The sequence below is a fragment of the Thermoascus crustaceus genome (genome assembly GCF_041956765.1).
Source record: "Thermoascus crustaceus strain CBS 181.67 unplaced genomic scaffold VTN00scaffold_1, whole genome shotgun sequence".
NCBI lineage: Eukaryota > Fungi > Ascomycota > Eurotiomycetes > Eurotiales > Thermoascaceae > Thermoascus > Thermoascus crustaceus.
Window position 1 is genome coordinate 6,315,636 of NW_027192527.1, and position 25,681 is coordinate 6,341,316.

At 52.5% G+C, this 25,681-nt stretch overlaps 11 protein-coding genes and 1 non-coding gene across 12 annotated transcripts; 5 read left to right on the forward strand and 7 right to left on the reverse strand.

Moving 5' to 3' along the window:
* Positions 1 to 363: 363 nt before the first annotated feature.
* On the forward strand, positions 364 to 1,058 carry VTN00DRAFT_2303 (uncharacterized protein; the record flags this gene model as incomplete). Its single annotated transcript, XM_069428507.1, has 3 exons — positions 364 to 378; positions 457 to 634; positions 718 to 1,058. 3 exons carry the CDS (start codon positions 364 to 366, stop codon positions 1,056 to 1,058), a joined length of 534 nt encoding a protein of 177 aa, XP_069293005.1.
* A 1,150-nt stretch (positions 1,059 to 2,208) lies between these two features.
* VTN00DRAFT_2304 (uncharacterized protein) lies at positions 2,209 to 3,584 on the reverse strand (the record flags this gene model as incomplete). Its single annotated transcript, XM_069428508.1, has 3 exons — positions 2,209 to 2,903; positions 3,037 to 3,424; positions 3,558 to 3,584. 3 exons carry the CDS (start codon positions 3,582 to 3,584, stop codon positions 2,209 to 2,211), a joined length of 1,110 nt encoding a protein of 369 aa, XP_069293006.1.
* Positions 3,585 to 3,938: 354 nt separating this feature from the next.
* On the forward strand, positions 3,939 to 4,009 carry VTN00DRAFT_t16. The gene has a single exon. It is a non-coding gene; the product is annotated as a tRNA-Gly (tRNA).
* Positions 4,010 to 4,575: 566 nt separating this feature from the next.
* VTN00DRAFT_2305 (uncharacterized protein) lies at positions 4,576 to 6,640 on the reverse strand (the record flags this gene model as incomplete). The annotated part of the gene is made up of 6 exons (XM_069428509.1): positions 4,576 to 4,735; positions 4,806 to 5,820; positions 5,871 to 6,074; positions 6,133 to 6,337; positions 6,412 to 6,495; positions 6,557 to 6,640. The coding sequence occupies 6 exons, from the start codon at positions 6,638 to 6,640 to the stop codon at positions 4,576 to 4,578; spliced, it is 1,752 nt and encodes a 583-aa protein (XP_069293007.1).
* A 1,647-nt stretch (positions 6,641 to 8,287) lies between these two features.
* Positions 8,288 to 9,622, reverse strand: VTN00DRAFT_2306 (uncharacterized protein; the record flags this gene model as incomplete). The annotated part of the gene is made up of 3 exons (XM_069428510.1): positions 8,288 to 9,275; positions 9,417 to 9,470; positions 9,531 to 9,622. 3 exons carry the CDS (start codon positions 9,620 to 9,622, stop codon positions 8,288 to 8,290), a joined length of 1,134 nt encoding a protein of 377 aa, XP_069293008.1.
* A 360-nt stretch (positions 9,623 to 9,982) lies between these two features.
* VTN00DRAFT_2307 (uncharacterized protein) lies at positions 9,983 to 11,474 on the reverse strand (the record flags this gene model as incomplete). The annotated part of the gene is made up of 4 exons (XM_069428511.1): positions 9,983 to 10,423; positions 10,489 to 10,688; positions 10,750 to 11,116; positions 11,181 to 11,474. The coding sequence occupies 4 exons, from the start codon at positions 11,472 to 11,474 to the stop codon at positions 9,983 to 9,985; spliced, it is 1,302 nt and encodes a 433-aa protein (XP_069293009.1).
* Positions 11,475 to 11,839: 365 nt separating this feature from the next.
* VTN00DRAFT_2308 (uncharacterized protein) lies at positions 11,840 to 12,157 on the forward strand (the record flags this gene model as incomplete). Its single annotated transcript, XM_069428512.1, has 1 exon — positions 11,840 to 12,157. The coding sequence occupies one exon, from the start codon at positions 11,840 to 11,842 to the stop codon at positions 12,155 to 12,157; it is 318 nt and encodes a 105-aa protein (XP_069293010.1).
* Positions 12,158 to 12,203: 46 nt separating this feature from the next.
* Positions 12,204 to 13,277, forward strand: VTN00DRAFT_2309 (uncharacterized protein; the record flags this gene model as incomplete). Its single annotated transcript, XM_069428513.1, has 2 exons — positions 12,204 to 12,407; positions 12,957 to 13,277. 2 exons carry the CDS (start codon positions 12,204 to 12,206, stop codon positions 13,275 to 13,277), a joined length of 525 nt encoding a protein of 174 aa, XP_069293011.1.
* Positions 13,278 to 14,614: 1,337 nt separating this feature from the next.
* On the forward strand, positions 14,615 to 16,568 carry VTN00DRAFT_2310 (uncharacterized protein; the record flags this gene model as incomplete). The annotated part of the gene is made up of 3 exons (XM_069428515.1): positions 14,615 to 15,208; positions 15,300 to 15,571; positions 15,644 to 16,568. 3 exons carry the CDS (start codon positions 14,615 to 14,617, stop codon positions 16,566 to 16,568), a joined length of 1,791 nt encoding a protein of 596 aa, XP_069293012.1.
* A 2,786-nt stretch (positions 16,569 to 19,354) lies between these two features.
* On the reverse strand, positions 19,355 to 23,187 carry VTN00DRAFT_2311 (uncharacterized protein; the record flags this gene model as incomplete). Its single annotated transcript, XM_069428516.1, has 2 exons — positions 19,355 to 22,892; positions 22,973 to 23,187. The coding sequence occupies 2 exons, from the start codon at positions 23,185 to 23,187 to the stop codon at positions 19,355 to 19,357; spliced, it is 3,753 nt and encodes a 1,250-aa protein (XP_069293013.1).
* Positions 23,188 to 23,993: 806 nt separating this feature from the next.
* VTN00DRAFT_2312 (uncharacterized protein) lies at positions 23,994 to 24,236 on the reverse strand (the record flags this gene model as incomplete). Its single annotated transcript, XM_069428517.1, has 1 exon — positions 23,994 to 24,236. One exon carries the CDS (start codon positions 24,234 to 24,236, stop codon positions 23,994 to 23,996), a length of 243 nt encoding a protein of 80 aa, XP_069293014.1.
* A 99-nt stretch (positions 24,237 to 24,335) lies between these two features.
* On the reverse strand, positions 24,336 to 24,824 carry VTN00DRAFT_2313 (uncharacterized protein; the record flags this gene model as incomplete). The annotated part of the gene is made up of 1 exon (XM_069428518.1): positions 24,336 to 24,824. The coding sequence occupies one exon, from the start codon at positions 24,822 to 24,824 to the stop codon at positions 24,336 to 24,338; it is 489 nt and encodes a 162-aa protein (XP_069293015.1).
* Between the last annotated feature and the right edge of the window lie 857 nt (positions 24,825 to 25,681).

Genomic DNA, 25,681 nt, shown 5'->3' on the forward strand with positions numbered 1-25,681 from the left:
CAGCTGGATGATTGGGCACATGTAGGCATCGCATCGTAGCGTTGTAGAGCGTCACAATCAACATCCCCTGATCAGGTGGCTTTCACGCAGTCCACCTGACGGTCTGTGTGAGAGTTGCGCTGCCGCTGTCTCTCACTTTTTCTCTGTATATATTGCTAGCTTATATTCTTTTTGGATCTTAAAATACCCCAGCGACGCGTGTCCTGTTCCCATCATACCCTCTCCGATCAATACATTCCCACCTCCGCCCGCGATTCAACACCAAGTCTCTATAAGGCGTTCGATTACTTACTTACACAATTCTACGGCACTTTTTGCACTCGTCTCCTGTTTAACACAATCACTCCTACATATTGGACAGCAATGGCGGACGACGAGGTAAGCAACCGGACGCCCGTCAGCCGGAGCCCGACCTGTCCGACCCTGAGATGCTAATTGACTCCGTCTTCGAAACAGGGAGCTTCCCCACGCGAGCTGGTCATCGAGGCCTGTCGCCGTGACCAGCCGCACCTCATTGAGCAGGTGCTGGACGGCATGGCGGACAAGAGCAACGAGGAGGTCGCTGCATTCTTCAATGATGTCAAGGACGCTCTCGGAAACTACGCGCTTCACATCTGCGCCATGTACGGAAGCTGTGAGTTTGTCTATCTACTAAGTCGATTGCCCTCGGGCTCGTAGCACCGTAACTGACCAGCCATTACCCCCCATCGCCCGCAGACGACGTCATGGACGCCCTCTTCGACATCCAGTACTTCGAGTGCGACCCGCTCACCCGCGTTGACAAGGAAGCCCCGCTCCACCTCGCCGTCCGCTTCGCCAACGAGAAGGACTCAAAGCTCGGCCTGGAGATGATCGAGATGATGTGCGAGGCGGGCTGCGACCCGCGCGTCAAGAACAAGCACGGCCAGAAGGCCGCCGATCTGCTGTACGGCGACAGCAAGGAGATCAAGGACATCAAGCTCGCGCTCCAGAAGGCCGAGTACATCCTCACCGAGGGCGTCAAGGCAGAGGACGCTGAGGAGGACGAGGCAGAGCATAGCGGGAGTGACAGCGACTGAAGTGTAGGAAAGAAAGGGCTGCTGTATGCCATGCCGGCGTTTGGAGTGAGTCTAGTTTCAGTGGGGCCGATGAGTGGTTGGCTGTCTTGATGCGATGACGATCATGTACTGTTTCTCTGTCTCCGTACCCGTTCCCTAGAGCTTCCATCCTTCCTTTTCCTACATTGATCGGACTTCACCTCACGGGTGTTGGTGGGCATCTGTAAACGTGGGAAAACACTCTAGGTCGATTCCATGAATTACGGCTCGCATTTTTTCCTCTTCTTTTTCATTACACGCATTGGACTTTTGTCCTTTGCCTGCGTTCTCGTCGCCTCATACTTCTAGAGTTACCCTACTTTCTCATGTCTTGATGTGTCACGATCTGAATTCAGCCATGTGGCTATGTCTCTGAACGCATCTTTCAACTTGATTTATTATTATTATTTTTTCTTAGATATTTTCCAGTAAAATCTTAAAATCCAACTAGGTAACTTAGGTAGGTAGATAGAATATGTCAATATTTCATTTCTTCATTTATTCTCCTCGATGTCTCAAGTTTCAACAACACGAATTCCGTTCCTGGGGTGGGGATCTTAATATTGCTGCCTGGAGATGGATGAGAAAGAAGAAGATCAATACCTTACCTCCGCCTTCATCCAGTTGAGATAGATGGCGAAACTATTTCGATTGAAGAACCATGAATAGATAGACAATATGAGAAGAAGCTAGATGCATTTATAATAGCCCCCGTACCGGCCCGAATGCCATGTTGTGTTCGCTTATCGCGTAGAGTCTTGGAAACAGAGCTGTATGATGAGAGAGAAATATATATTATATATATTTCCATGATAAGATAAGACACGAAGCAGCTCTACTCGCGTCATCATCAAAAAAGGGTCAGTTCGACAAAAGAAAAAAAAGGACACTGCTACTGCCTCCCCGGAATAAATGAATAACGAAAATCGATGCGAATAATGTCCGAAAATATTCAAGGTTTATATTATAAACATAAATACGATATACCGAATCCCATTATGCCGCATAGTCGTCCAGCTAAACTAGCTAGACGGGATATCATAATGTACAGTACATACATACATACATAGCCCAACAAAAGAAAGGAAGACGAACACGAACAGCAAACCCGTCTAAAGTAAAAGAAAAAAAATTAATCATTATCCTCCTCTTCCCCGCCACGTCTCCTCGCCCGCCGACCCGTACTCCTCCTATTTCCCGACTCGGCAGCATCACCATCATCCCCTCCATCTCCGGCCTGCTGATCACCATTACCATCAACCTCTGCCGCCCTCCGCCTCCTCGTCCCGATACTCCTCTCCAACCGTCTCTCAAACTCCTCCATCTCCTCCTGCTGCTCCGCCGTCCGACCGTTCTGAGTACCACCACCACCACCGGCGGCGGCAAGACTCGCAGGATCCGGCCTCCCATACACCTCCCTCACCAACCCCGCGACACCCTTCTCCCCGACCTCCACTTTCCCCCTGGGACCGACCATGTACTCGATGACCTCCTCCCCACCATCCATCTCCCGGTTCCGAACTAGATATCCATCCTTTATGAGACGCTGGATCAAGCGATCCGTGCGGTCGACGGGCGTATAGGTGTCGGTGTTGGTCCGCTTCAGGTACCGATCGAGCTTCTGCTCGGGGATGGTACCGCCGTTGAGGGTGATGACGGCGATGAGGAAGGTGTAGAGGGCGGTGTAGCTGCTTTCCGTGAAGGAGGAGGGGGCTTTGGTCGGGGGGAGGATGGTGGGCGTGCGGTATTCGCGCGGGAGGGTGCTGGTGAGGATCCAGGATTTGTTGCTGGTGGATGCGGAGGAGGGTTTTTCGGTGCGTTGGGCGGCTGGAAAAGAAAAACGACACCAGTTAGCAAGTACTCGTATGGCCTTGGACTTCCCAGATAAATGAAAAAGCAAGACTAATTGGCAGATACGCCGCTCAGGAAGACCATAAACGACAAAAGAAAAACGACCTACCTCTCCTCTCCCTAATCGTCACCCTCTCCCTCCCCGGCAACTCCACCATCTCCATCCCAAATCGCACCCTCAACGCCTTCTGCGCCTCCTCAAACACCGTCTTGAACTGCCGCGCCCCCTGCTCGCCCAGCACTTTGGCGCTGATGTCCGTCCGCCGGATCGGCTGCCGCGCGTACTCGCTCGCCAGGGCCAGCCGCACCAGCTTCTTCACCATCACGTCGGTGCTGCTGGGCGCGTGGGTTTCCTCATCGTCGCTGGCGGAGTCTTCGTCGTCAGAGTCTTCTTCTATTCGTCGACGGCGACGTGACGCGGGTTCTGCTGCGGCTTCTTCCGAGGCATCGTCGCTAGCTGAAGCTGATTCTTCTGGTTCTGGTTCGGGGTCTGGTTCCTGTAGGTTATCATCGATATGAGCAACTTTTTTTTTGCTTCATTGGAATATCATGTATGATGCATGCTGCGGGATAGAATAGATTAGGTAGATAGAAGACCGGAAGAGGTGGAGGGAGGGATGGAGAACATACCGCGCGACGTTTCCGTACAAGAGGCATGGCGTTGTTATATCCGTCTGGGAGATTCAATTGACTAGGGAAAAAAAAGAAAAAAAAACCAACCCGCAAGAAAAAAAGATTCAAATTAAACTAGAAAGTAGTTACTCCACACGGATACGGATATCGATATAAACTGCCCGAGCCGAGTCGACGTCGTCTACCTAACCTACCTAAACCTCTGCCCGCTGAGCCCGCCGACGCGTTCCCTACACGCGCCCGCGCTTAGCGGGGGAACCGTTGTCTTGGCCCGGGCGACAATTACCCTTCCCAAAATGGAAAAGCGCACCGCACAAAAAAATAAATCAACAGAAATGGCGGATATTAGGAATCCACCACCCTTCAACAAGCTAGCAAGCATCATTGGTCTAGTGGTAGAATTCATCGTTGCCATCGATGAGGCCCGCGTTCGATTCGCGGATGATGCATTGCACACTGGCTTGTGAGGATTACTTCTGCTTTTCTTTTTTCGCACACATGCGATGTGCTTTACGTGAGGGTTTTTTTATGTGACAATTGGTGGGTTACGCTGGCTGAGAGGCTTAAGATTAAGGGGATCGGGAAATTCTCCTGGGTCTTTTCTAGAGAGGCCTTGCGGCATCTAGATCGTTAGCGATACGTAAACGGGTTGGGTTGTCTGTCTGTCGTTGTAGCTATCTGAAGCAGGCGATGACCCAAGAAGAACTGCAAATGAAGACAGCAATTGAAAGGGAATACATTGAGATTAAGGACATTAGAAGCCCAGTTGTGAGACTTAACGATTCCCATTCTTCAAAATCCTAGATCATCGCATTTGTGGAAAATCATTAATCGACAACACTAGTATACAGTAACATGGTACGTCCGATTATATAAAATCCCACATAACAGGCACGTTTTCCATCTCCAATTCCCTTCATACCCACCACCATCCCCATTACACGATGCTTTCATTCTCCATTCCAAATCTGCAGAGTAATTCTCTTCGTTAGCCTAGAAAGAAAACCTACACACGCTACATCGTCGCTCCTTTGTTTTTCTCCACACTTTCGCCGCCTTCAGAACTCTTCTCAACGACGGCGGGGAGGGTGGCAGCTTTCCCCTGAGCTCCATCGGAGGGAGAGTAAGACGAAATGACGTCGTCCTCTTCGTACGGTCGCCAGAAGTCCTTCTTCCTGCAATGATAAGAAAACAAACCAGTCAGCAATCAACAAGACCATAGTCTAGGAGACCGGAGAAACTTACCCCTTGGCAAGACGAACAAGCCATCCGGGCAGAATGCCACCCGGGATCTTGTACGTCCACGGGTCCTTAAGATGCCTGTTGTGAGGGGTGATCTGGCCACAACTCGCCTTGTCAACAGCCCAGGCAATGGTGTTGAGAAGGATGTACGTGATGATACCAGCAATCAGACCGTAAGCGATGGAATAAGTGAAAGGCATCACGGCAATGGTAACGAACGCCGGAACCGCGTCTCCGATGTAGAGCCAGTTGATCTCGGAGGCCACCTTGGTCATCATCGAGCCCACAAGCACCAGGGTGCAGCCCGTAGCCCACGGAGGGATTGACGCGAAAATCGGAGCAAAGAACACGGAGATGAAGAAGCAGATGCCGGTCACCATTGAGGTGATACCAGTAGCACCACCTTCAGAGATGCCAGCACCCGACTCGACAAAAGCTGTAACGGGAGAGCAGCCGAGCAGAGAACCGATCGAGATGCTGAAAGCATCAACCAAGTATGCTATCGCAGAGCCCTCAAAGTCCTGCGTCTTCTCATCGATCGCCCCGCAGAATCGCGCCATCGAATACAGCGTACCCGTGCAGTCGAGGATATCAACGTACAGGAACGTGATGAAGGCAAGCCCGAACTGCCCGCTCACGCCGCTAAGATCGAATTCCAGGACATTACGCGTCTTTTCGATGTTGTGGAAAGTAACAACTTTCTTGAAGAAATCAAAGGCGTCGTTACCCTCAGCGGTATGAGGAAAGTACGTGACGCTTGTCGGACGTGGCCACGAGATGATAGAGACCAGTAGGATTCCAGCGATGATGGCGCCCTTGACACGGTACATCAGCAGGAGACAGGTCAGGACACCACCGCAGAAAATCCCGATCCAGAGCGTAGGGTTGCGCATCTTATCCGATGAGGGACAGAGGCCATCTTTGATCTGGTCCGGGTGACAACCGGCAAGGGTGACGGGGGTGCCATCACCGGCGGTGATGGCTCCGATACCCGCACTGTAGGTCAATCCGATCAAAGCTGCAGGAATTAGCAGCAATCTCACTTTGCTAGTTGCTTCAAAAACGTACTGAGGTACAGCCCAATTCCCACACCCGATGCCAGCTTGATGGACCTTGGGATTGCCCTGGCAAGCCATTGACGTAAACCGATCAGAGACAGGCCGACAAAGACGAACCCCTCCACGAAGACCGCAGTCAAGGCCATCTGGTACGGGACCGGGCCGGTGCCGTGGAAGCCAACGACGTTATAGGCGAAGTATGCATTCAAGCCCACTACAGAAGACGTTAGATACCAAGTTTGTCTGTAGAAACCATGCCCCGTTTCACGTACTGCCAGGCGCCAATGCAATGGGCATATTTGCGAACAGACCCATGCAGAAAGTGGACAATGCGGAGATAGCGGCCGTGGCAGTGATGAGATCCCGCCGGATGACGTTGAGACAGAGGTTGTACTCGGTGTCATTTTTGCATGTCGGATCATCGGGATCGTTGCAAACGCATGTACCCCCGGAGTCCGTCAGAATTGTCGCATTGACCTATCCGGGAAATTAATCCACCACTGTCCGACATCCTTCCACGCCAGATATGAGCGTTGTCAATTCGGACATACCGAGATGATGTAGGCCATCGCGAAAAAGGTCGCAAGGCCCGCGCGGACTTCCGTGAGGAAGCGAGACCCTTTGCGTTCATATCGCTGCAGACAGCTGCGTTAGCTTACAGATACCAATCCAAGATGGCAACGGATCCCAACTTACATGCCCTGAACCTTCGAGCCTGAAGCGACGGCCAACGACGCTCTTGGCGACAGCACGATTGATGGACGTAGTCCATCCCTCCATGGAGGACCACATCCTTCACAGCGGATATCCGTAGAATCCAGGACACAGGACTGACGATGAGGCCAGGTAGAGGGACTTGAGGGCAGGGAGGAACCCGCACCACCTGACAAGATCCTCGAGCGTCCACGGCAGCCAATAAGTACCTCCCGAGTACCTGTAGGTACTCCGTACCCCAAGCCCCGAGCGTCAGAGCGGAGAGACCCTAGGATGAGATCTGCGGAGCGGCGTGCACCGGTTGAGGCCTTCGCAGAGGTCTTGTCTCGTCGATGACATGAAGAATGCAGAGTCTTATCACCCGCCAGCCTTCCCGAGCTGGAAAATCAGGCTCTGACTGTGACACCGCGGCACAGGGAGCTCCTCCATGCCGACGGGACCTGTGCGCGCGCACCGTGTGGGGGTCCTCGTGTCGACAGCCCGGCGGCGCTTAGGGATAGCTCCCGCAGTCTAGATAAGAGAACGAGCAGTGATTGATGCCCATAAAGGCCATACGATGCTCTGGATGCGTCTCTCGGTTCACTCCGCCACGCAGGGCGAGCCTTGGCGCTCCCGCCGATCCACGGTCTTGCTGGAAAATCGCGCCTGTCCAGGCAAAGCTCACGCGCACCAACGGCGCCGCACTGCAAAATTTTTGTCGCGGGCACTTGGCTCGATATAGAAGCTCGGATGCCAGAAGGCTTCTGGTCGCGTGGGCGTCCTTAGTGTGCTGCCCAAAAGGCATGGTCCAGATGCTGCCGGGCTTGGGAAACGGTATTGATGATCTCGCTGACAGTCTGACAAGCAGCATGACGGGCAGCTCTAGCAGAGGAGTACAACATCATCGTGCATAGAGCTGCCCCGCGTGATGGTGAACCATGCAGTAATGATGTTTTCTGCTTCTCCGGGATCTTCGTTCTCACCTCATCTTGGATCTCCGGCCAGACTTTCCTTTTCGGGCCTCTGTGCGCGGGGCTAGACTCAGTGACATTGACTATCGGCTTCCGACGCAGGGACGCCGGGGTGGATCGTTCACGGCAGATCGAAAATGCAAGATTCGTGCGTAGCAATTCCTGAGATGAGATCGAGGAGATAAGGATTCAGGAGAGATAAAGATCTTGGAGCTAGGAAAGCAAAGAAGATGCCCCCGGTCTCCAGCGGATGCTTTGAGTTCGGCTCGCCGCTGTCGGAGTCCCCCGAGTCTGTCGTCCCCGCGCTCATAGGCCCATCCAGGTATATTTCTATTATCAGCCCAAACAGGAGTTCAGCTGATTGATAACTTGATGTGACGTCCCCTGAGACTTAATATATGCAGCTGCAGCCCGGATCTAAACTCTATGGATGTCTTTATCCTGCCCCTTTGATCGGAGCTCGCCGGTCGCCAGTGTACACATGTACAGTGGGTACAGATCTATCAGCCAGGCATTTATGCATGCAACCCTATCACGGATCTGCCCAGTCAGGAACCACTCCTCCAGCTATCCTAAGCTGCTGCAAGGACCTGCACGATCCTTATCGACCTAGGTGGAGCGCATCTAGGATCCGTGCACAGTGGTCAATTCAGAGTCTCTAGCAACAATGCGATTCAGTACACTTCTAATTCTAGATCGTTGCACATGCCATCTTTCTACGTCTATGTCATAAATCACGGGTACTGTATACACACGCAGGTGCTTAGACCCAGCCATCCTTCAGCCGGTTCCTGTATTCGGATATCATCTCGGTGGTGATGTTACTCCCTCCGCAGACGACAGCAACGACCCGACTGTCTGGCCGCAGGTCTTTGACCACCTCTCGCAATTTCTCCGCTGCAGCGACCTCGACGGAAACACCGCAGGCCAGTTCGACGATCAACCGCATCTCATCGGCTAATCGGATCACGCCTCGCGCAGCTTCTGCATCAGAGGCAACTACACTGGTGACATCGACACCAGCGGGGGGTGACATGGCGTTCTTCAGGGTCTGAGGAGCCACGCAGAGTGCTCCCAGGGAGGTTGCTAACGAGTTGATGGCTGGAAGGGGCTGGAGAGAACCTGCTTTTAAGGAGTGTGCAAGCGAGTCCGTCCCTTTCGTCTCGACAGCCAGAACGTGGATATTCCTCAGCCCCTTGCGACTGCGGGGAGGGTTCGCCTGGAGATGTTTCTCTAAACCGTCGATGATCCCGTTAAACATGCCGCCGCCACCAACGCTGCAGATGATCACGTCCGCCGGGAACGGGGGCGCGGTGGTATCGCTCGGGTCCCGGGGCGGAAGCTGCTCCACGAGCTCGGGGATCATCGAGCCCACGCCTTCCCAGATCTTGGGATGGTCGAAGGGAGGGATGTACACGTTCTTGACTTCACGATCGGCGCGGACACTGACGTCCGCGTCGCTGCCGTCGTCGTCTCCAGGTTGATCGATGAACGTCTTCCGCAGGTAGGTGTCGGCATCGAACCAGCTCTCCCCGTGCTGGATCACCTCCGTCGCACCGGCAGCGCGCAATCGCTCGACCATCATGGGTTTTGTGCTCAGGGGTACGACGACGGTGCATGGGCAGCCGAGGTCCCGCGCCGCTATGACGGCAGCGAGACCTGCGTTGCCGCCGGAGGAACTGTAGAAATGGAGCTTTTTGCCACGACTGGATGGGTTGGAGAGATGGGAGAGGACCAAGTTGCCAATGCCTCTGAAGAGAAGGGTGTTAGTTTGTGAAAGATTGTGGAGTACACGAGAAGATATTCTTCCACATCAGTTTGCGCAGAGATAGCTTATCACGTATGGTAAACCGTAGACACTAAGTAAACCTGGGAGAAAAAAAAAATCTTACCGAGATTTAAACGATCCAGACGGCTGAAGCAGGTCAAGTTTCAGAAAGACTCTACTGCAGAAGAATATGAGCACTGGATAACTTTTCCGAGGTCCAACGTTCGATGTACTGTACCATCCAGCTTCCTTCGATAGACCGGCCGACTCTATCAGTGGGGTCTTGACCCACGGCTTCTTGAGCTCCTGTGACGGGTCTGAATGGCCCATTGTTGACCAGGACTGCAGGCGCAGCTTAAGAAAACCAAAGACACCGTTTCAAATAAAAAACAAAAGCAAATTTCTGATAAGATTTGTGGAAAAAATCCAGGAGTGACGGGGTGTAGTATCTATGTCCCTTTTTAACAAGCGCGGTCCCTGACGATGACGCGCTCGGACCATTTTTCCCGCCTATACCCGCCCCCGCGCCCTTGCGATGATGACTTTGCTACGCTATGGACCGCGTCCCCCACGGCTTGCCTCGGAGCTTCTTGCGGTTCCAGATCCATAGTGTTGTGCTGAAGCAATGGGGTTTTCATTTAGTAATGCTAGTTAACATGCCTAGGTTACTCTTCCTTGCAGAAGATGCTATCAACAGCCATCGAGGCCATGGACGCCGCCATCCGCGGTATACTTGCACGATCCTTTCCCCGGTGCTGTCCCGTTCTTCCCAGGGGATATGGCGACATTTTCAAACGCTATGTTATAGCACGGGTGGACATTGGAGCAGGAGACCTTGGACGTCACGTCCGAATCGCTGTTCGTGTACCCCGTGAAGTTGACGAACGCGACGTTGGAGATGGTCATAAGGCTCGTTCCGGAGAACGAGCCGTTGTTGCCGTTGTCCTGTGTGATTGAGGGTCCCGAGTCGGCGCCCTGGACGTTGAAGTTCGAGAAGAGGATGTTGGTGACGCTGCCCCAGCCGCCACCGCGAGGGACACCGCCGCTCTCGTAGAAGCTCTGTGGCACTAGGGCTCCAACCCAGGTTTTGATATACGCGCTGTTATGCATGTCCTCGTTGTATCGGATGATCTGATAAGTAATCCAGAGTGGTTAGAATCGCAAAACATCGACTGATAAGCACGGAGCAAGCATACAGTCACATTGTCAACGAAAATATTTGCAACACTGTTATCTTCCAGATATTGACCCAGACTTCCAATCGCGACCCCGTTGCCGCCAACGCACGTCACGTTGCGGATATCTACATTGTAGGATCGGGGCTTGATGGCAATGCAGTCATCGCCGCCTTGATAGACGAGATTTGATAGTTGAACGTTGCTGACATCCATCGTGTCTGAACCAGTAACTAACGGTCACTAACAGACGCCCTGTGCAGAAGGATGGGATACACTCACCGAATCCGTCCGTATTCTGGACCCAATTCTTTCCCCACGGCGCATTTAATGCTGTGGCATTGCAGTATATGTTGTTGAACCGCATATTGGTCCCGTTCATGATGTTCAGACTCCACAGCGGCGGCTGCTTGATGAAGAAATTCTCGACGACGACGTCGGAGACATTCCAAAAGACGAACGGCATCGGTCTTCTGGGTTGTGTTTCACCCTTTTCTGCTTCGTACCAGGCATTTCCATTGCCGTGGATGCCTCCGGTGCCGTAGCCGTCTATCGTGATGTTTCTTCCCGTGATGACAAAGCCGGCAGCGTGGTTCTGGAAGGCGATCGGGTAGGAATTTTTGCGCCAGTAGTCGAGATCATCGGAGAACTAAAAGACCACAGCCATTATCACCATATGCTCCAGCGCATATGTTCTGGTAGCTGTGACTCACTGTCCATTGACCATGCCAATGAATCACCACATCGTTCAGAATTGGATTCAACCTCGAGGCGATCCAATAAGACTGGTCCTCTGGGAAGACAACTGTACCGCCATTTCCACAGCGCTCGAAGGCCTTCATGATATTTGGGACGTCATCCTTTTGGTGCCCATTTGCGTTGACTGTGCAGACATGTCCTCCGTGGTTACCGATATCGACAGTCAACGCGCTGCCAGTTGGAATCGCTGCTAGCCACGGCAGCAGCGTGACAGTAGACAAGGAAGCTTTAAACAGACGCATTTTCATTTTATTTCATCTGGGTCCTCAATTTCGTCTGACTGTCCATCTGTACTGAGTTTCCTTATAACTTGTGGGCCCATTTTTATCCGGCCGAAATAGGGGACGAGGGACTCGGGTAAACTCCAAATTCCTAACAATTTGTTCGGTTCCTTTTAAGCCGAGATATAATGCCAGAGATCTTATCATTCCCCGCAAACCTGGGGCACTGTGGAGACTGGAGCAAGTCCCTTAAACCGTGTTCGTGTGGAGGCTGCCGGAAAAAGTCCGCCGTAGACAGCCACGATGACCCCTGTAGCTAGAGCTTTGTCCAAAGTCCAGCCTTTTGTCCCACTCTCACCATCGAATCTCCATCGACAGCAACAACGCTCAAGATGCCTCAACTCCGCAAATGGATTCGCAGCAGGCTGCGCCGCGATCGAGGCATCAAAATAGACAAACTGCCCGTCCTGTTCCAGGAGCGGCCCCCACGCCTATCAGCACCCTTGTACTCGTTCACGTCCGACTCTCTCGACCTCTCCATTCCCGACCCCAGCGCCGCCATAGCTGCCAGTACGTTCTTCACGAAGCTGCCGTTGGAGCTGCGCCACCAGATCTACGTCTGCGCGTTCGGCGGGCGCACCGTGCACATGGACCTGCGTTCTCTGGCCCGGACCTGGTGGGCACGGGGCCCCACGACCACGGGGGCATAGATGCAGCAAACTCTCAGGATTTCTTCCGCTACTCGCAGCCGCAGGGATGGCGCTGGTGGAGCTCCGTTTGTCATCGGACCACGTTCCTGGAGCCGTGGATGGACGACTGCCGGGGAGGTTTCGCGGCCTGCTATATGTATCCCGGGGAGAAGCCGGGCAAGTGCTTCTTGGGCGTGATGGGGTGGTTGCTGAGCTGTCGGAAAGCGTGAGTTGTGATTTCTTCTTCAACGTGGAGCAAAGAGCTGGTTGGGTAAGTCCGCGTGGAGATCCTGTTAAGCAGCATAATTCTACTCTGGAGTCCTCTGTGATTTGATACCATTTACCTTATTATTAATCCGATTATTTCCTTGAATGTTTAAGATGAAAGAGATAAGCACTCACAGGGGCGCGGAGGGTGCCGCAAACTCTGATCTTCTGACCACACTCATAAAGACCAAGCATTTACCTGGCTTCTCGGAGAGTCCTTAGCCACTGACACGCATCTCCTGATCCAGCTACATCGAAGGCATCGGAATCCTCTATTCAACCAATACGATCCTCATAAGCAGCATCCCGCTCATTCTCCACCTACCTTTACTCATCCCTCCCCAGCACCTGGCCAGCATCACTTCTCTGGAGCTGAACTGCTTACTCAAGCTCTTCTTCGGTCCAAGACAGGATCGAGAGCGAGACTGGGCCGTGTTTGACTCCTTGGTCTCCGTTCTGACGTCTGGCAGCTTCCCGCATTTACGCGAGCTGTACTGGTCGATCCACATTGGATCGCAGAGGCGGAATAAGCTTCCCGGATTAACCCCACAAGGACCTCGAGAGACTCCTGAAAGGTGCTGAGAAGATCGTGAGGGAATTTGGGCCCCAGCTGCAGGACTTTGACCTCGCGCCTCAGCACAGCGTGTACAAGGCACTCTCTGACAGGGCCAAGAGCAGCGGTGCCCATTTCGGCAGGAGCCCGAAAAGCTGGAACGGGGAACGGTTCTGGTGCCCCGTTGAAGCTGTTGTGAATGACGAGGCCGATAGCAACAGGCCTGGAGTCGAAACTGAAGGCCTGGGGTTTTGGGTCCGAGACGGAATGGACGATTTACCGTTTATCTGTACCTTTGGTGAAGGGTACAGTGGTAATTGATCTGCGCTCAGGTCTTGAATCTTCGTTTCGCAAGCTAGCATTTCTCATAGATACCCCGAGGTAATGCCTACTAACTAATCAATTGGAATTGGGATTGGGATATGCTGTTCAAAGAAAAGGAGTCATTGTCAAAGACCCTTCGACGAGCCGGTCTAAACCAAGCTTGCTCTGTGAAAGGACCTGGGGTGGACCGGAATTTTTTTTCTCCAAAAAAAACATTGAAGTAGACTGACACCTCAGGCCCTTGACGCTTTGCGCGTCGTAACATACTGTACCTTAGGTATACTCCATGGTATGCCTTAGTTTCTACTGCTAGCCCTTCCCCACCGTCCCGCATGAGATCGGGATCTCGGTCTCTTGATCTTCCAGAATTTCCGGGGTACAGATGGACTAGTTCTGTCGATCACTTTCCAAACAAAATCGCTAATGGCGCGAACGGGCCCCTGGTGTTCCATGCATCTTGGTGGAGTACAGTAGTTTTAGACCATTTTTTTTTAAAAAAAAACGCTAGATTTGACGTCCGGACGGAAAATTCCCACCAATCGATGATTATCTCCGCCAATCGATGATTATCTCCGCTGCAGATCGAGAGTGAATTCTCCGCAAACAAACTGACAACTAACTGGGGAAGTGGAACGTTCCGCCGCTCACCTAGACAGAGAATGGACTGGGCCTCTATTCAATCAGTTCAGGAAGGAATGGGATTCTGAATTGCGTAGACTCGGCTTTGGAATGGCGCACCTTGTGATGCTCGCTGAAGGACCCCCACTTCGTTGTCTCTTGGGTTTAAGACTGTTCGGGGTAATATTAGTAGTTTGTTGCAAAAATACCGTACTTAATTACCTGCCTAGGGTACTAATTGGATGTACCCCACATATGGTGATAATGGCATTTTGTGTATCGAGGGGTTAATCTATTTCTATCTATGTAAATCTTTGTTGATCCTTTTTTCCAATTTCTCATCACCAAAATACAAGAAAACAAGCACATGAGCAGCTCATGCAATGGAATGTAAACGTCAACTGCTCATATTATCTCACTTCCTCCTCTTCTCCAGTCTCGCACTGGCCCAAAATAATTTCTGCTGGAGAAACGTCTCCTGCAGCGGGCCAGCAGATACCGCCTTTCCGGGACCCTGGGAGAAAAATATCTATGCCCCATCTTCGCGAATAGTAAGACCGAAAAAGATCTTATCGGGCCTTGGAGGAGAAGATGGGGGCGATTTTGAGGATCTATTAAATAATGGTAGATCATTGACACTCTCAGGAAACGGATCTCAGATCGTCTTCGATTTCGGCATCGAAGTAGGCGGTATCGTCGCTTTGGATTATACTTCGATGACAAGAAGCAGCGGGGCAGCAATCGGTCTGGCTTTCACAGAAGCCAAAGACTGGATCGGGGAGTGGTCCGACTCCTCGAACGGCGCCTTCAAGGGTCCCGACGGTGCCCTGTATCACAAGATAAAGAATCCAGGTCGAAAAGCCAAGTACGTGATGCCGGACCGTGACCTTCGCGGCGGATTTCGGTACATGACCGTCTTCCTGGTCACGAATAATGACTCCTCAACAAGAGTCCACATCGACGACATCACCCTGGAGATCGCCTTCCAGCCCACCTGGCCCAACCTGCGCGCGTACCAGGGCTACTTCCACTCGGACGACGAGCTCCTCAATCGGATCTGGTACAGCGGGGCTTACACGCTGCAGACGAACGCCGTGCCCGTGAACACGGGGAGACGGGTGCCGTTCGAGACGACGGGGTGGGCGAACGATGGGATCCTGGGACCGGGGGAGACGATCATCGTCGATGGCGCGAAGAGGGATCGTGCCGTGTGGCCGGGGGATATGGGCGTCGCGGTTCCGTCGGCGTCTGTGAGTACGGGGGATCTGGAGAGTGTGAAGAATGCGTTGCAGGTGATGTATGATTATCAGGTGAGTTTGGAATGAACCCATGGCTGTTCAAATTATCATGATGTGGCCAACGATCCTTGGGTCTGATAAACAGGTACCTAATAATAAATAGGATGAGACGACCGGTGCTTTCGATGAATCAGGGCCTCCCCTGAGCCAGAAGGGTTCCGATACATATCACATGTGGACCATGATTGGGACATATAACTATGTTCTCTTCACGAACAATACGGAATTCCTTCTCAGGAACTGGAACGGATACAGAAAAGCCATGGACTTTATCTACGGTAAAGTAGACAGCGACAGCGGCTTGCTGAATGTCACCGGCATCCGCGACTGGGCGAGGTGGCAGCAAGGATTCAACAACTCGGAAGCGCAGATGATGTAAGTTACCCAATTCTGATCATACATGTTCTTTACATAAAAATTGAAAGCGCGTAACTAACTTGTGATCAGCCTATATCACACTCTCAAGACAGGAGCCGACCTCGCCACCTGGGCAGGGGACACAACCGGATTAACAACCACCTGGACATCCAGAGCCGAAGACCTGAAAAAGGCCATAAACGCAGAATGCTTCGACCCTGCCTACGGCGCATTCAAAGACAACGCGACCTCCACATCCCTCCATCCCCAGGACGCAAACAGCCTCGCCCTCCTCTTCGGAGTAGTAGACGCTACCGAACACGGAGACCGCGCATCCAGCATCTCCGACCGACTGACCAAAAACTGGACGCCCATCGGCGCCGTCGCCCCCGAGCTCCCCGAGAACATATGCCCCTTCATCTCGTCCTTCGAGATCCAGGCGCACTTCGTCGCGGGCGAGACGGACCGCGCCCTCGACCTTGTCCGCCGCAGCTGGGGCTGGTACCTCGACAACCCGAACGGGACCCAGAGCACCGCGGTCGAGGGGTACCTGGCGAACGGCACATTCGGGTACCGCTCCAGCCGCGGGTACGGATACGATGCGTCGTACACGTCGCACGCGCACGGGTGGTCGTCGGGGCCGACGTCTGCGCTGACGAACTACGTCCTGGGTTTGTCTGTCACGGCGCCGCTGGGGGAGAGGTGGAGGTTGGCACCCCAGCTTGGCAGAGGAGATCTGCGGTCCGTCGAGGGCGGGTTTGTGACGGCGTTGGGGAAGTTCAAGGCGTCGTGGAAGAGGAGCTTGAGCTTGCTGGGTGCGTCATATGTCTTGCAGTTTGAGGTACCTGAGGGTACGGAGGGGGAGGTGGTGCTGCCGTCTCCTGTTGGGAAAAGACAGCCATCAGTTATAATAATGGATGGGAAAAGGGTCCAGAAGGGAGTAGCTTCGAAGGATAAGACGACGGCGACAATTACTGTAACGGGGGGAGGAAGTCACCGGATCTTTGTCAGTTAAATTGCCCAAGAGCGTTGGTCATCGATATTCCTTCGGGGACCACTGAGTAGCATGATTCTTGGTCTCTGACGTCCGTTTGATTGAATCCATCTAACTACAAGTCCTAACCACTTATTAAAGCTTGACATGAAGTGCTAGGATAGACAGAATATCTTCTGAAGACATTGCTGATAGGAACTGTATGCTGTTTCAACACTGCAAGCCAAAGTGGGATCCAATATCCAAGGAAGCAAGCGGACGGCATGAGATAGGTCAGCCGATTAGCCTGGTCTCAGCTGACAATTCATCAAGTTCAGGATCAGATAGTCAATAATCTGAAGTACTAACGGATCCACAATCGTGTACTCCGTAGATATTCAGAAGCATAAACTGTGCCCTTCACTGCAGGTAGTAGGTGGCATATTGCCTTTGGCCAACAATGTCTCCATCTTATGTACCTAGTGCCGTTTTAGGCCTAGCAAATTCGTAGCCCATTAGGGTGCGAACAGACTGTGACTAAATGTGGTGTATTGACAGAGTTGAATGTCTTGTCTCCGCTAGAGAGCGAGATCTGTATATCGTCTGTCACGGCGCAGGTCTGGCCTCGGGCTGGTACGCGGTGTTCCAATCGTGCCTAAAATAGCCTAAAATACCGCTCTGTAGGACAATCGGAACACTTTAACCAATTTTTTTATGGCGCAGCTGAATCTGCAGTGATTGCTTTCCCCCTTTTCCCATCACATCCCATGAAAATCCCTGAAAGTTAAATGACCCAACAACTCCACTCAAATAATTTTGACTCTACAAGCGTCAGTAGTCTCACTATGTGTCTCAAATTGGCTGGTCAACTGTAATGATAAGTTGTTCCATGACCGACAGCCCAGCTGTTCAGCTCAGCCGCAGACGGAGTCCCGGAAATGATATTAGTGGTACGGAGTACGCACACTATTCAAATGACTTCTGTGGAAAAACCTTTGCGTTGGTGGGGACATCTTGAGGTTGTTTGGACCCTCTGCATGCAGAGTTTGTGAGAATCAGGCAGGTGATAGACCTTAGGTAAAAGGATCTCTTCGTACAGAGTGCTTATAGACCCAGCTACAGTGCGTGGGGCCCATGCTTGGGCTGCCCCGAGAGCCCGCATAGGCACGATTCTCCAAGCGAGATAAAGAAAGCGAGAACAAAACACATCATGTCGATTCATCGTTGGGAGCTGGTTGGAGCAAATGGCAGAAAATCATACTGCAGCATATTATGACGTGCTGCGCTAATATGCTGCAGAAATCACACAGAGCTTCGGACCGCGAGATTAAGAACGATACCTCCAGCATAGTCCGTACAGTCCGATCCTGCGGGGTCTCTAAGCCCGTCAAAAAATACAATCATGTATAGAAAGACGCCTTCACATAACGGTAGAGGGTAGTATCGATCATAGAATTATAGAACAGTGTACATGGCATACCCAGTCTCGATAACGTTTCGAAATGACACTCCCTTGTGTGGTGGGGTCGTTATAAGCCGAGGAGAATATGAATATGGTAGGAAAGGAAGAGAGGAAAGAGCGAAATTGGATAAATCTAAAGTAGAAAACGGTTCCCCCCCATGGTACCTAACTTTCTTGATTAGGTTGTCCCGCGCAGACTAAGATGGAATCAAATTGGAAGCCTTCTTTCTACCAACGGTGCTGTTAGTAAGGGAAGTAAGTATTAAGAACTATTCAGTGAAGAAAAATAATAAAAGCTCTATTCACAAAAGCTTTTAATAATTCAATTCAATCCAACCCCACACCCCCACCACGCTCTGACTCATTCACCACCAGGTCAATAACGAAAATGGAGGGGGCGGCGTACTGCACTGTACAGTACGTGAAGTGCCTACCTACCTAGGTACATACATAGCTAACGCATTTTCGACATGATCTCTATGCTCAAATGCGCCATTTTGGTTACATAGCACCATGCAATCGAGGGACCAACCAACCAACCATACCCGTAGGAAAACGCAGTACTGGAGTCCTCGTAGTACTGTATTTCTGTACAGAGAATAGGTAGGTGCTTTACGATTCAAAGAAAGAAAACATTTGGTGAATGTGTTCTGTCTGGTTGAGCTGGATTGAATTGAATTAGTAGCTGTCGCTGCAAGTCACTGCTTAGATATTGCTAGGAGCAGATGAATGAACTATGAAGCGGGGTAAACAGCAGTGAAGAGAGGTACGAGAGGACAGATGGGAGCAGTCTTCGATCAAATCTGACGGATGTGCGTAGCTGGCTCGCTGGCTATTCAGCCGTTCCCTCCAAGCTGTATGCAGCTTCCTAAACGAACATGATGACAGCTTTATCTACAATGTTAGAAAGAAGGGGTTTTGAAACTCTGACCATTTTATATTACTTTACTACATACTATCCGATTCTAATAACATCCCACGACCATGATGTAGACAAACAGAATAACAACCCATTCAAAGATATATGATGCGCACAGAACGAAATGCTTTGGCACCAGACGGCCGTCGGGGGGGGGGGGGGGGGGTGTTGAACAAACAAGACTGGTGGCAAAAGTACACATGGGCAAAAGAAAACTCGCCAAGGCAGGACAAAAACCCTCGGCGATGAATCAACTGAATACAAATGCAGTATGGACAGCAGGCAAGGAAAAAAGATCTAAAGTGAACGAGAGTAGGTGAGGCAGAACCCCAAAGGGGAAAATAGCAAACGAATGCTGTTCAAACGCAGACTGAAAAGGATGAATGAGAAACAGAACGATTGACTCAGTACGCAATATCGTAGGTCGAAGAAACTGTACATGGCCGATTAATAAGGTGGCCGCCCAATCCCGCCGATACTTCTTCCACCGAGACTCTTTCCACCAATGCTCTTTCCTCCAAGAGACTTCCTTCGGCTACCGATAAGGCTTCTCGTCTCTGCCATGTGGGACGAAGTGGGCTTTCCGTTGACCGCGGGGGTCGCGCCTGGGGTAGGTGGAAGTTGCCCAGCACTATCTCTGCGTTCATAGAGTTGTAGTATCCCGTCGATCCCATCTAACAAAACCTCGACATCGTTCCGTGGGCCGGCGCTCGTGGTCGAGCCAGCGCTACCAATTTCGCTTACGCTTTCGTTCTCTCTCCGACTATACACACTCGAGGCGATAGAAGAAACACGTCTCCTGCCTGCAGCAGCATTTGCGAGGCCGGTACTCGATCGGCTCTTCTGCCGGTTTAGAGATCTGCTCTGGCGCGGTGCTGGGGATACATTCAACCCTCCCTTGAGAGAGTCTCGCGATTCAGCCGGAGCCGTCGAGGGGCGGTCAGAGTATGACGAGCGGCCACCAGGGACCGACAGATTGGCTGGCAACGGAGGTACAGGAGGGATACCATTTGCGCCGAACGATTGGTTCGACGTTGTATTCTCCTCACCCGCGAGATACGCCATCGAAGCTCGAGGCGTGTCCGATCCTTCTGGATCAGATTTCGCACCTTCCTCCTTGAGGGATTGCGATCTGCTGGGAAGACGTTCGCTGGGGCCTATATCTGACGCCGAAAATGCGCCGCTGATCATGCTCTCGCTGCTTGAGGTCACGATACTGCTGCTTGAAGCATCAAGACGACCCCGTAGCGGGCTCGAACGTCGAACATTGCCAGTATTGGTGACTGAAAGAACACGCTTCAGTTCATTCATACGGACGGTGGAATCTTTGCTGGAGCTGGTGGCCGGTGTATGCGTACCTTCAGGCACGCTCGTGCGGCGCAGGTTCTGAAGACCTCCTGCACCTCCAAGTCCATAGGTGCCGGAAGCAGGACGGCGAGCCGCGGAAGAAGGCGAGCCTGTACCGGTTGGTGAGGAAGTTCCGGCTCTGTTGAGCTGCATGTGGTTACGGGCACCAAAAGTCCCGGTTCTGGAGCCACTGAATGACGACGTCCGCGCATTTTCTTCTTCCAGAGCCGCTAGACAGGCTTCCTTCGACCAGCGGGAAAGCATCTGCTCCGTAATGTCCGAAGGAAGAACATTATCCTGCCCCGGGTTCGCGCTTGACGCTGTACCATGGCCTTGTCCCGACGGAGGCAAGCCGGATCCTCGTCCGGGGGAAGCCACTGGACTCTGCGCAGGTGACGTCGGCGAGGTATTGTAAGCCGTTTCAATTTCCCGGACAAGCTCGTCGACAGCGGTAAATGGAACAAGCACGTCTGGAGTTTCCATGTTCTGGGCGACGGCCTTAGACTCCGTACTAGGAGTGATACGGTCCAGAGAGATTGGTGGTAATCTGACCACTTCAAACCAAGCACCCGCTTGCTGCCGGTTGGAAATCTCGCCATGAATAGCTCTGCCGACATTGGATGCCTCAAATTCGAACTTTTCGGACAGCGCCCAAAGGTACCCGTAAATAAGACTTCCAACGTTGACTTTTGAAGAGAAGGAATTGAGGGACTGAACTGTTGCCAGGTCATCCTGCAATTTCAGGATCATAGGCAGCCCATGCCTCACAGCGTTGACCCCAAGATTCTCGACGAGGTTAACAAGAAGCAGATGCAGGAGCAGTACGTCCGACTCCACTGTGGGAGATTCAATCGCGTTGTCGTATATCGCGAGGTGGAGTAGCTGGAGGAAGTTGGATCGTGCTGCAGCCGATGCCTTTTCCCTCTGGGAAGTCGTTGACACAACTCGCTTGGACGGCTTGTCTGCGGTTTCTGCTGTCTCACGCTTCCCATACGACCTAGAAACTTTCCTCGAGTCACCCTTGACTCGAAGGTCGCTCTTGTCCGTCTCAAACTGCAGCCACAGCAACAAAGCATCGACATACGCATGGCGTACTTGTCGATCTGGATCGCGAAGCAGCCACTGCGTTCCCTCCCAGGCTTGCATACCAACCCTGTTTCGCGTCTCGACACCAGCCCCAGGCACGGGCTTTTTCGCGTTCGCTACCATGAGGATGTTCTTGATGGCCTTCAACGCAGTTGTCCTTGCAGTGGCGAAGGAGAAGAACGGATCCGCGTTCTGGTCCTCGTGCAAGTGTGCAGAATTCGCGGCTGCTGTAGCTGCTTCCGAGGGGTTTTCGATAGCAGACACGTCAGATGCTATTGGTGTCTTGAGACGTGCTAGTATCGTCTTGATCATGTCTGCAATCTGATCAGCGTAGTAGACGTGCGTTGCAAGATCCCCTATACACTGTTGGAGTCTTGCAAGCAGCTCCCGTCGGGTAGGAGAAGGAGGTGCAGTTATGTCGGTTCCCGACGCCTGTGAATCTTGCTTTGTTTCTACTGGCGCTTCCTCAGAAGACTCCTTTTGTTCTTCGATTTGATGCGCCGAAGAAGAGTGCGGGCTAGGTTGGGTGTTCAGATTTGGCGGATGAAGCTGGAGCAGAAGCAGGATATGGTGGACAAGACCTAGAAGTACATCCATGATGCTGAGTCCAATCATGTTGATCGACGACTTCAACAACCAATCGATCATGGATACTAGAGTAAGCTGCTGCTCCAACTTGTCCTCAACCGTAGGGGTGTCGAGCAACATCTCCATGGCAGTAACCAAGATGATAAAGCGATCCTGAACGGGAGCCCATTTTGCGACAAGCTCCATTAAGGACGTAGCCCAGTTGCCGCCTGCTTCTGTCTGACCGGCTTCGCTGGTGCTCTTAGGGTTCCTGCTGATAATAAACTGCAGCACAAGCGCAGTTGCGATCCGGAGCTGGCCCCGGTTACTCCCAGCAGTGAAGATGCGTTCAAGACACCGCAGAGCCAGGACACGAACTTCAACCTCCGCAGCTTTGTCCGCATCAGCTGTAGATCCCGCCGCGTCCGCCGGGTTGCCATCAGCCGTATCAACCGTCTGCACCGTTCCGATGCTCATCCTCTGTCGCCGTGCCTGCTCCAATTCCTGCTTCTCGGAGCTGTGAGCTTTCATCTGGAGCGACACAAGCACATCTTCTTCTCCAGAATATAGATTCTGCAGAATAACCGGCATGACGATGCCCAGCAGTTTCCCACCATCAGCGCCCATCCCCTCTGAGCTGACGACGCTCTTGATCGCCTGCAGACCTGCGTTCCTCCACCGTATGACCATCGGAGGAGTCAAGGGTACTTTAGAAGGCACCGTTGGGTCCGGAGTAGCAAAGCCCGCGTAAGTCCGGACGATGTCGTGAAACAGGTTCGTGTACTCCTGCTCCGCCGCCAGGGCAGCCATATCTTGATGTTTGCAGAAAGTCTCGAAGGTAGAGATCGATTCCTCCACCATCGAGATGTCGTAGGAGCGGATAACCGTCTCGATGATCGTCAGGACGGAGGATGCATAGAGCGGCAGGTCACGCGGCACCTTCTCAATGAGCGCCGTGAGGATCTGGAGCGTAACCTGGACATTGCTGTCAAACGGTGAAGGAACAATTAGTCAACCAAGCAACGCGGTATAATTATGCATTTTCAACGAGTACTGTGCACTCACCCAATCTTGCCCCTCCAGACATCCCTAGCCGCCCTCTTCTCCAGGAAGGCTCCGACTTTCTGTAGCTTGCTGCGACGCGTGCTGGCATAATACAGCAGGTACGAAAGTTCACTGGAGTTGGGCTTGACCTCCTGGACGCCCTTCTGGAACCGGGGATAGCATTTCAGGATCAGGACCTGATGCTTTGGCCGACATGACTGGCGAACGGAATTCATTGGAGCTGCGGGTTATGCGACCACCGCGCTCGAAATAAGGAAAACAAGAAAGAACGAACGACCGATTGCTAGCACTTTTGAAGAATTCGTCTGGAAAAAAAGGAAAAGAAAAATATAGAGTCGCGAGTATGGCGGTCAGGCATCCAAATTGCGACGTCGTAGAGCAGACGTGGTCACTATTGTCCGTCGGGAGACGTGGGAATACTGCTGGCGGAGCCGCCGATGCAGCAGAGGATGCAAAGTGGTCATGAAGGGGAGGCTTGATCCATCTGAGACCCCATCCAGGCGTGCGAGACAGGCCGTCTGCACAGGAAGCTGATGGGGAGAAGCAGCAGGAAAGGGAGGATCCTGGCAGGGCCAGGCTTGCGCAGCTCGGTCACGGACTTGCCGGTCTTAATGAAAGACGGCGTAGTTGGGCTGCCCCCGATCCGGCCTGCCTGCACCGACCCGTGCGCCGCGCCAAGGGTTTTCCTCAACGGGCTCTCCCGCTCGCGTGCCCGGCGCGTCGCGCGATGGCAGTGCTGATATGCGATTTATGCGGTGATAATCGAGAGACGATGGAATGAGGTAGTCTCTGGTTGTTCGTGGACACTCTCAGAGAGGGTGCAAGCACGAGGCTGTTATTCTTGCCGCCCAGCACAAGGCAGATTGGGATAAACAATACTCCGTGGATTGGATACTAGGCTGATACCGATCTTTGAGATCCAAGCAAATTCTCTATCTACTAACTTGTAGTACTCTAGATTGGATGGGTGCTTCCAAGGGCCCTCTGATCTTGGATCTCGCCCAGGTTCCTCGTTCCCATATCACCACCATACCAGCACCACAGGTGCATACTTATATATCTCCCGAGGCGCCGGGCCTCCTCTCCCAAGGCTTGTCGTGGCCCAGACCCAACCTCTGTCGTCATACCTCATAATGATCGCATAGAACAAGCTCCCCACGTTCCCGACTGACGTCTGGCGATCAGCAGACGTGCGTTGTTGATATCCCAACAATCCGGGGATTTTCTGGCTGACCACATAGTCCAATCTGGTTTTGCTGGTCATAGAGTGACATGTCTGTCCCCCAGGCAAGTATCTCTTCTAACAGGGAGCTTGAAAGCCCGCCGTAAAGGCAACAACAATCCAAATAAACCCCTCAACGCTTCACGTCTTCACCCCATTCTGTCTCTCCGCATTGTCCGTTCCTTGCTCTGCACCAGCCGCAGCTGGCTCAGTATCCTGACTGCTTTGGACTCCCTCCGTTCCCATGCCCAGTAGACCTTCGATAACCTGCGGACGGATGATGTCGCGACGGAACGCCTCCTCCTGCAGCAGTCGCAGCGCGCGCAACGTAGCCCCCGGGTGCGTCAGGAACTGCGCATACTCCGGTGTCTTCCAATAGGAGTAGAGATAGGCGAGGTACGCGGCAAAGGCCTGCGCGTCGGGGGAGGATGTCGTGCCGGTGTCGCTGTCGTCGCTTTTCTCGCTCGACGTGCCGAGGAGGTTCGGGTAGTTGACCGCGAGATGCGACAGATAGTGAGGGTTCGCGAGGGACAGGACGAACTCGAGCTCGAGGGTGAAGCGGGGGTTCGTGAGAGTCGGTGGTGGGGGTTGCTGCGGGTTGGTCGACGGAGCAGGCTGCTGTTGGGCCATGGCGGACGGAGACGAAGTGCTGTGGTCTCTTTTCTCCGTCGTGTGCAGATTGAAGTGCCTAGAGAGTAGCGGGCATAAGGCAGAAGAAGTCAATGCGGGGCTGGAAGTTATGCGGGATTTGCGTTGGGCTCCTTGTGGTACTGGTAGCGATCAATGCGATGTTCACTTCTCATGTCAAGGCGGCGGGAGGAAATACGGGCGTTACAAGAGGCGTCACATGGCAGCACTGGTTAACCTATTAAGTAGCAGCTCACATGGCGGCCGCATCTATTGTCCCCTCCACGCAGCACATCGATTGTACTGTACAAATCACTTACAATTCTTTCTTTATTCATGTCTCTATCTGACACTGGTCAAAAATTTCCCTGTGTGTTCAAATCTCATTTCTACACCAAGATGTGAGTTCCCTGATATGGCGCCGGATTACGTAGCAACTGCAAGCTCTCCACCCCTCCACCCTTGCTGAACCGCGGACATGCACCCTTCCGCCAGCCATTGCCAGTCACTCCCGTTGATCAACAATGCGTTTAAGTAAGGGGGTTTTCAAGAAGGAATTTGCCCAGCTACTGCCAAGGAAAAATCAATGGTACAATATTCATACCTTGGACATATCCCAAAGCAAGAGAGAAATGCGACACTTAAATACTCTCCGTAGTCAGCAAGAAAAATGGAGATAGTTAGATAGGATTTCGCAGTTAATAATAATTCGTCCAATTTTGTTGTCGCGCCCGCCCTATGGACGAGATCTCAGCGAGACCGACGATCTCGGTCCAGCGCAACGGATAATCTGTAGTGCGTGCGGGTCAGGAATAATTGCTCTCGCAGCCCTTTCAGGGGAATGGAGCTTCAAACTCAAC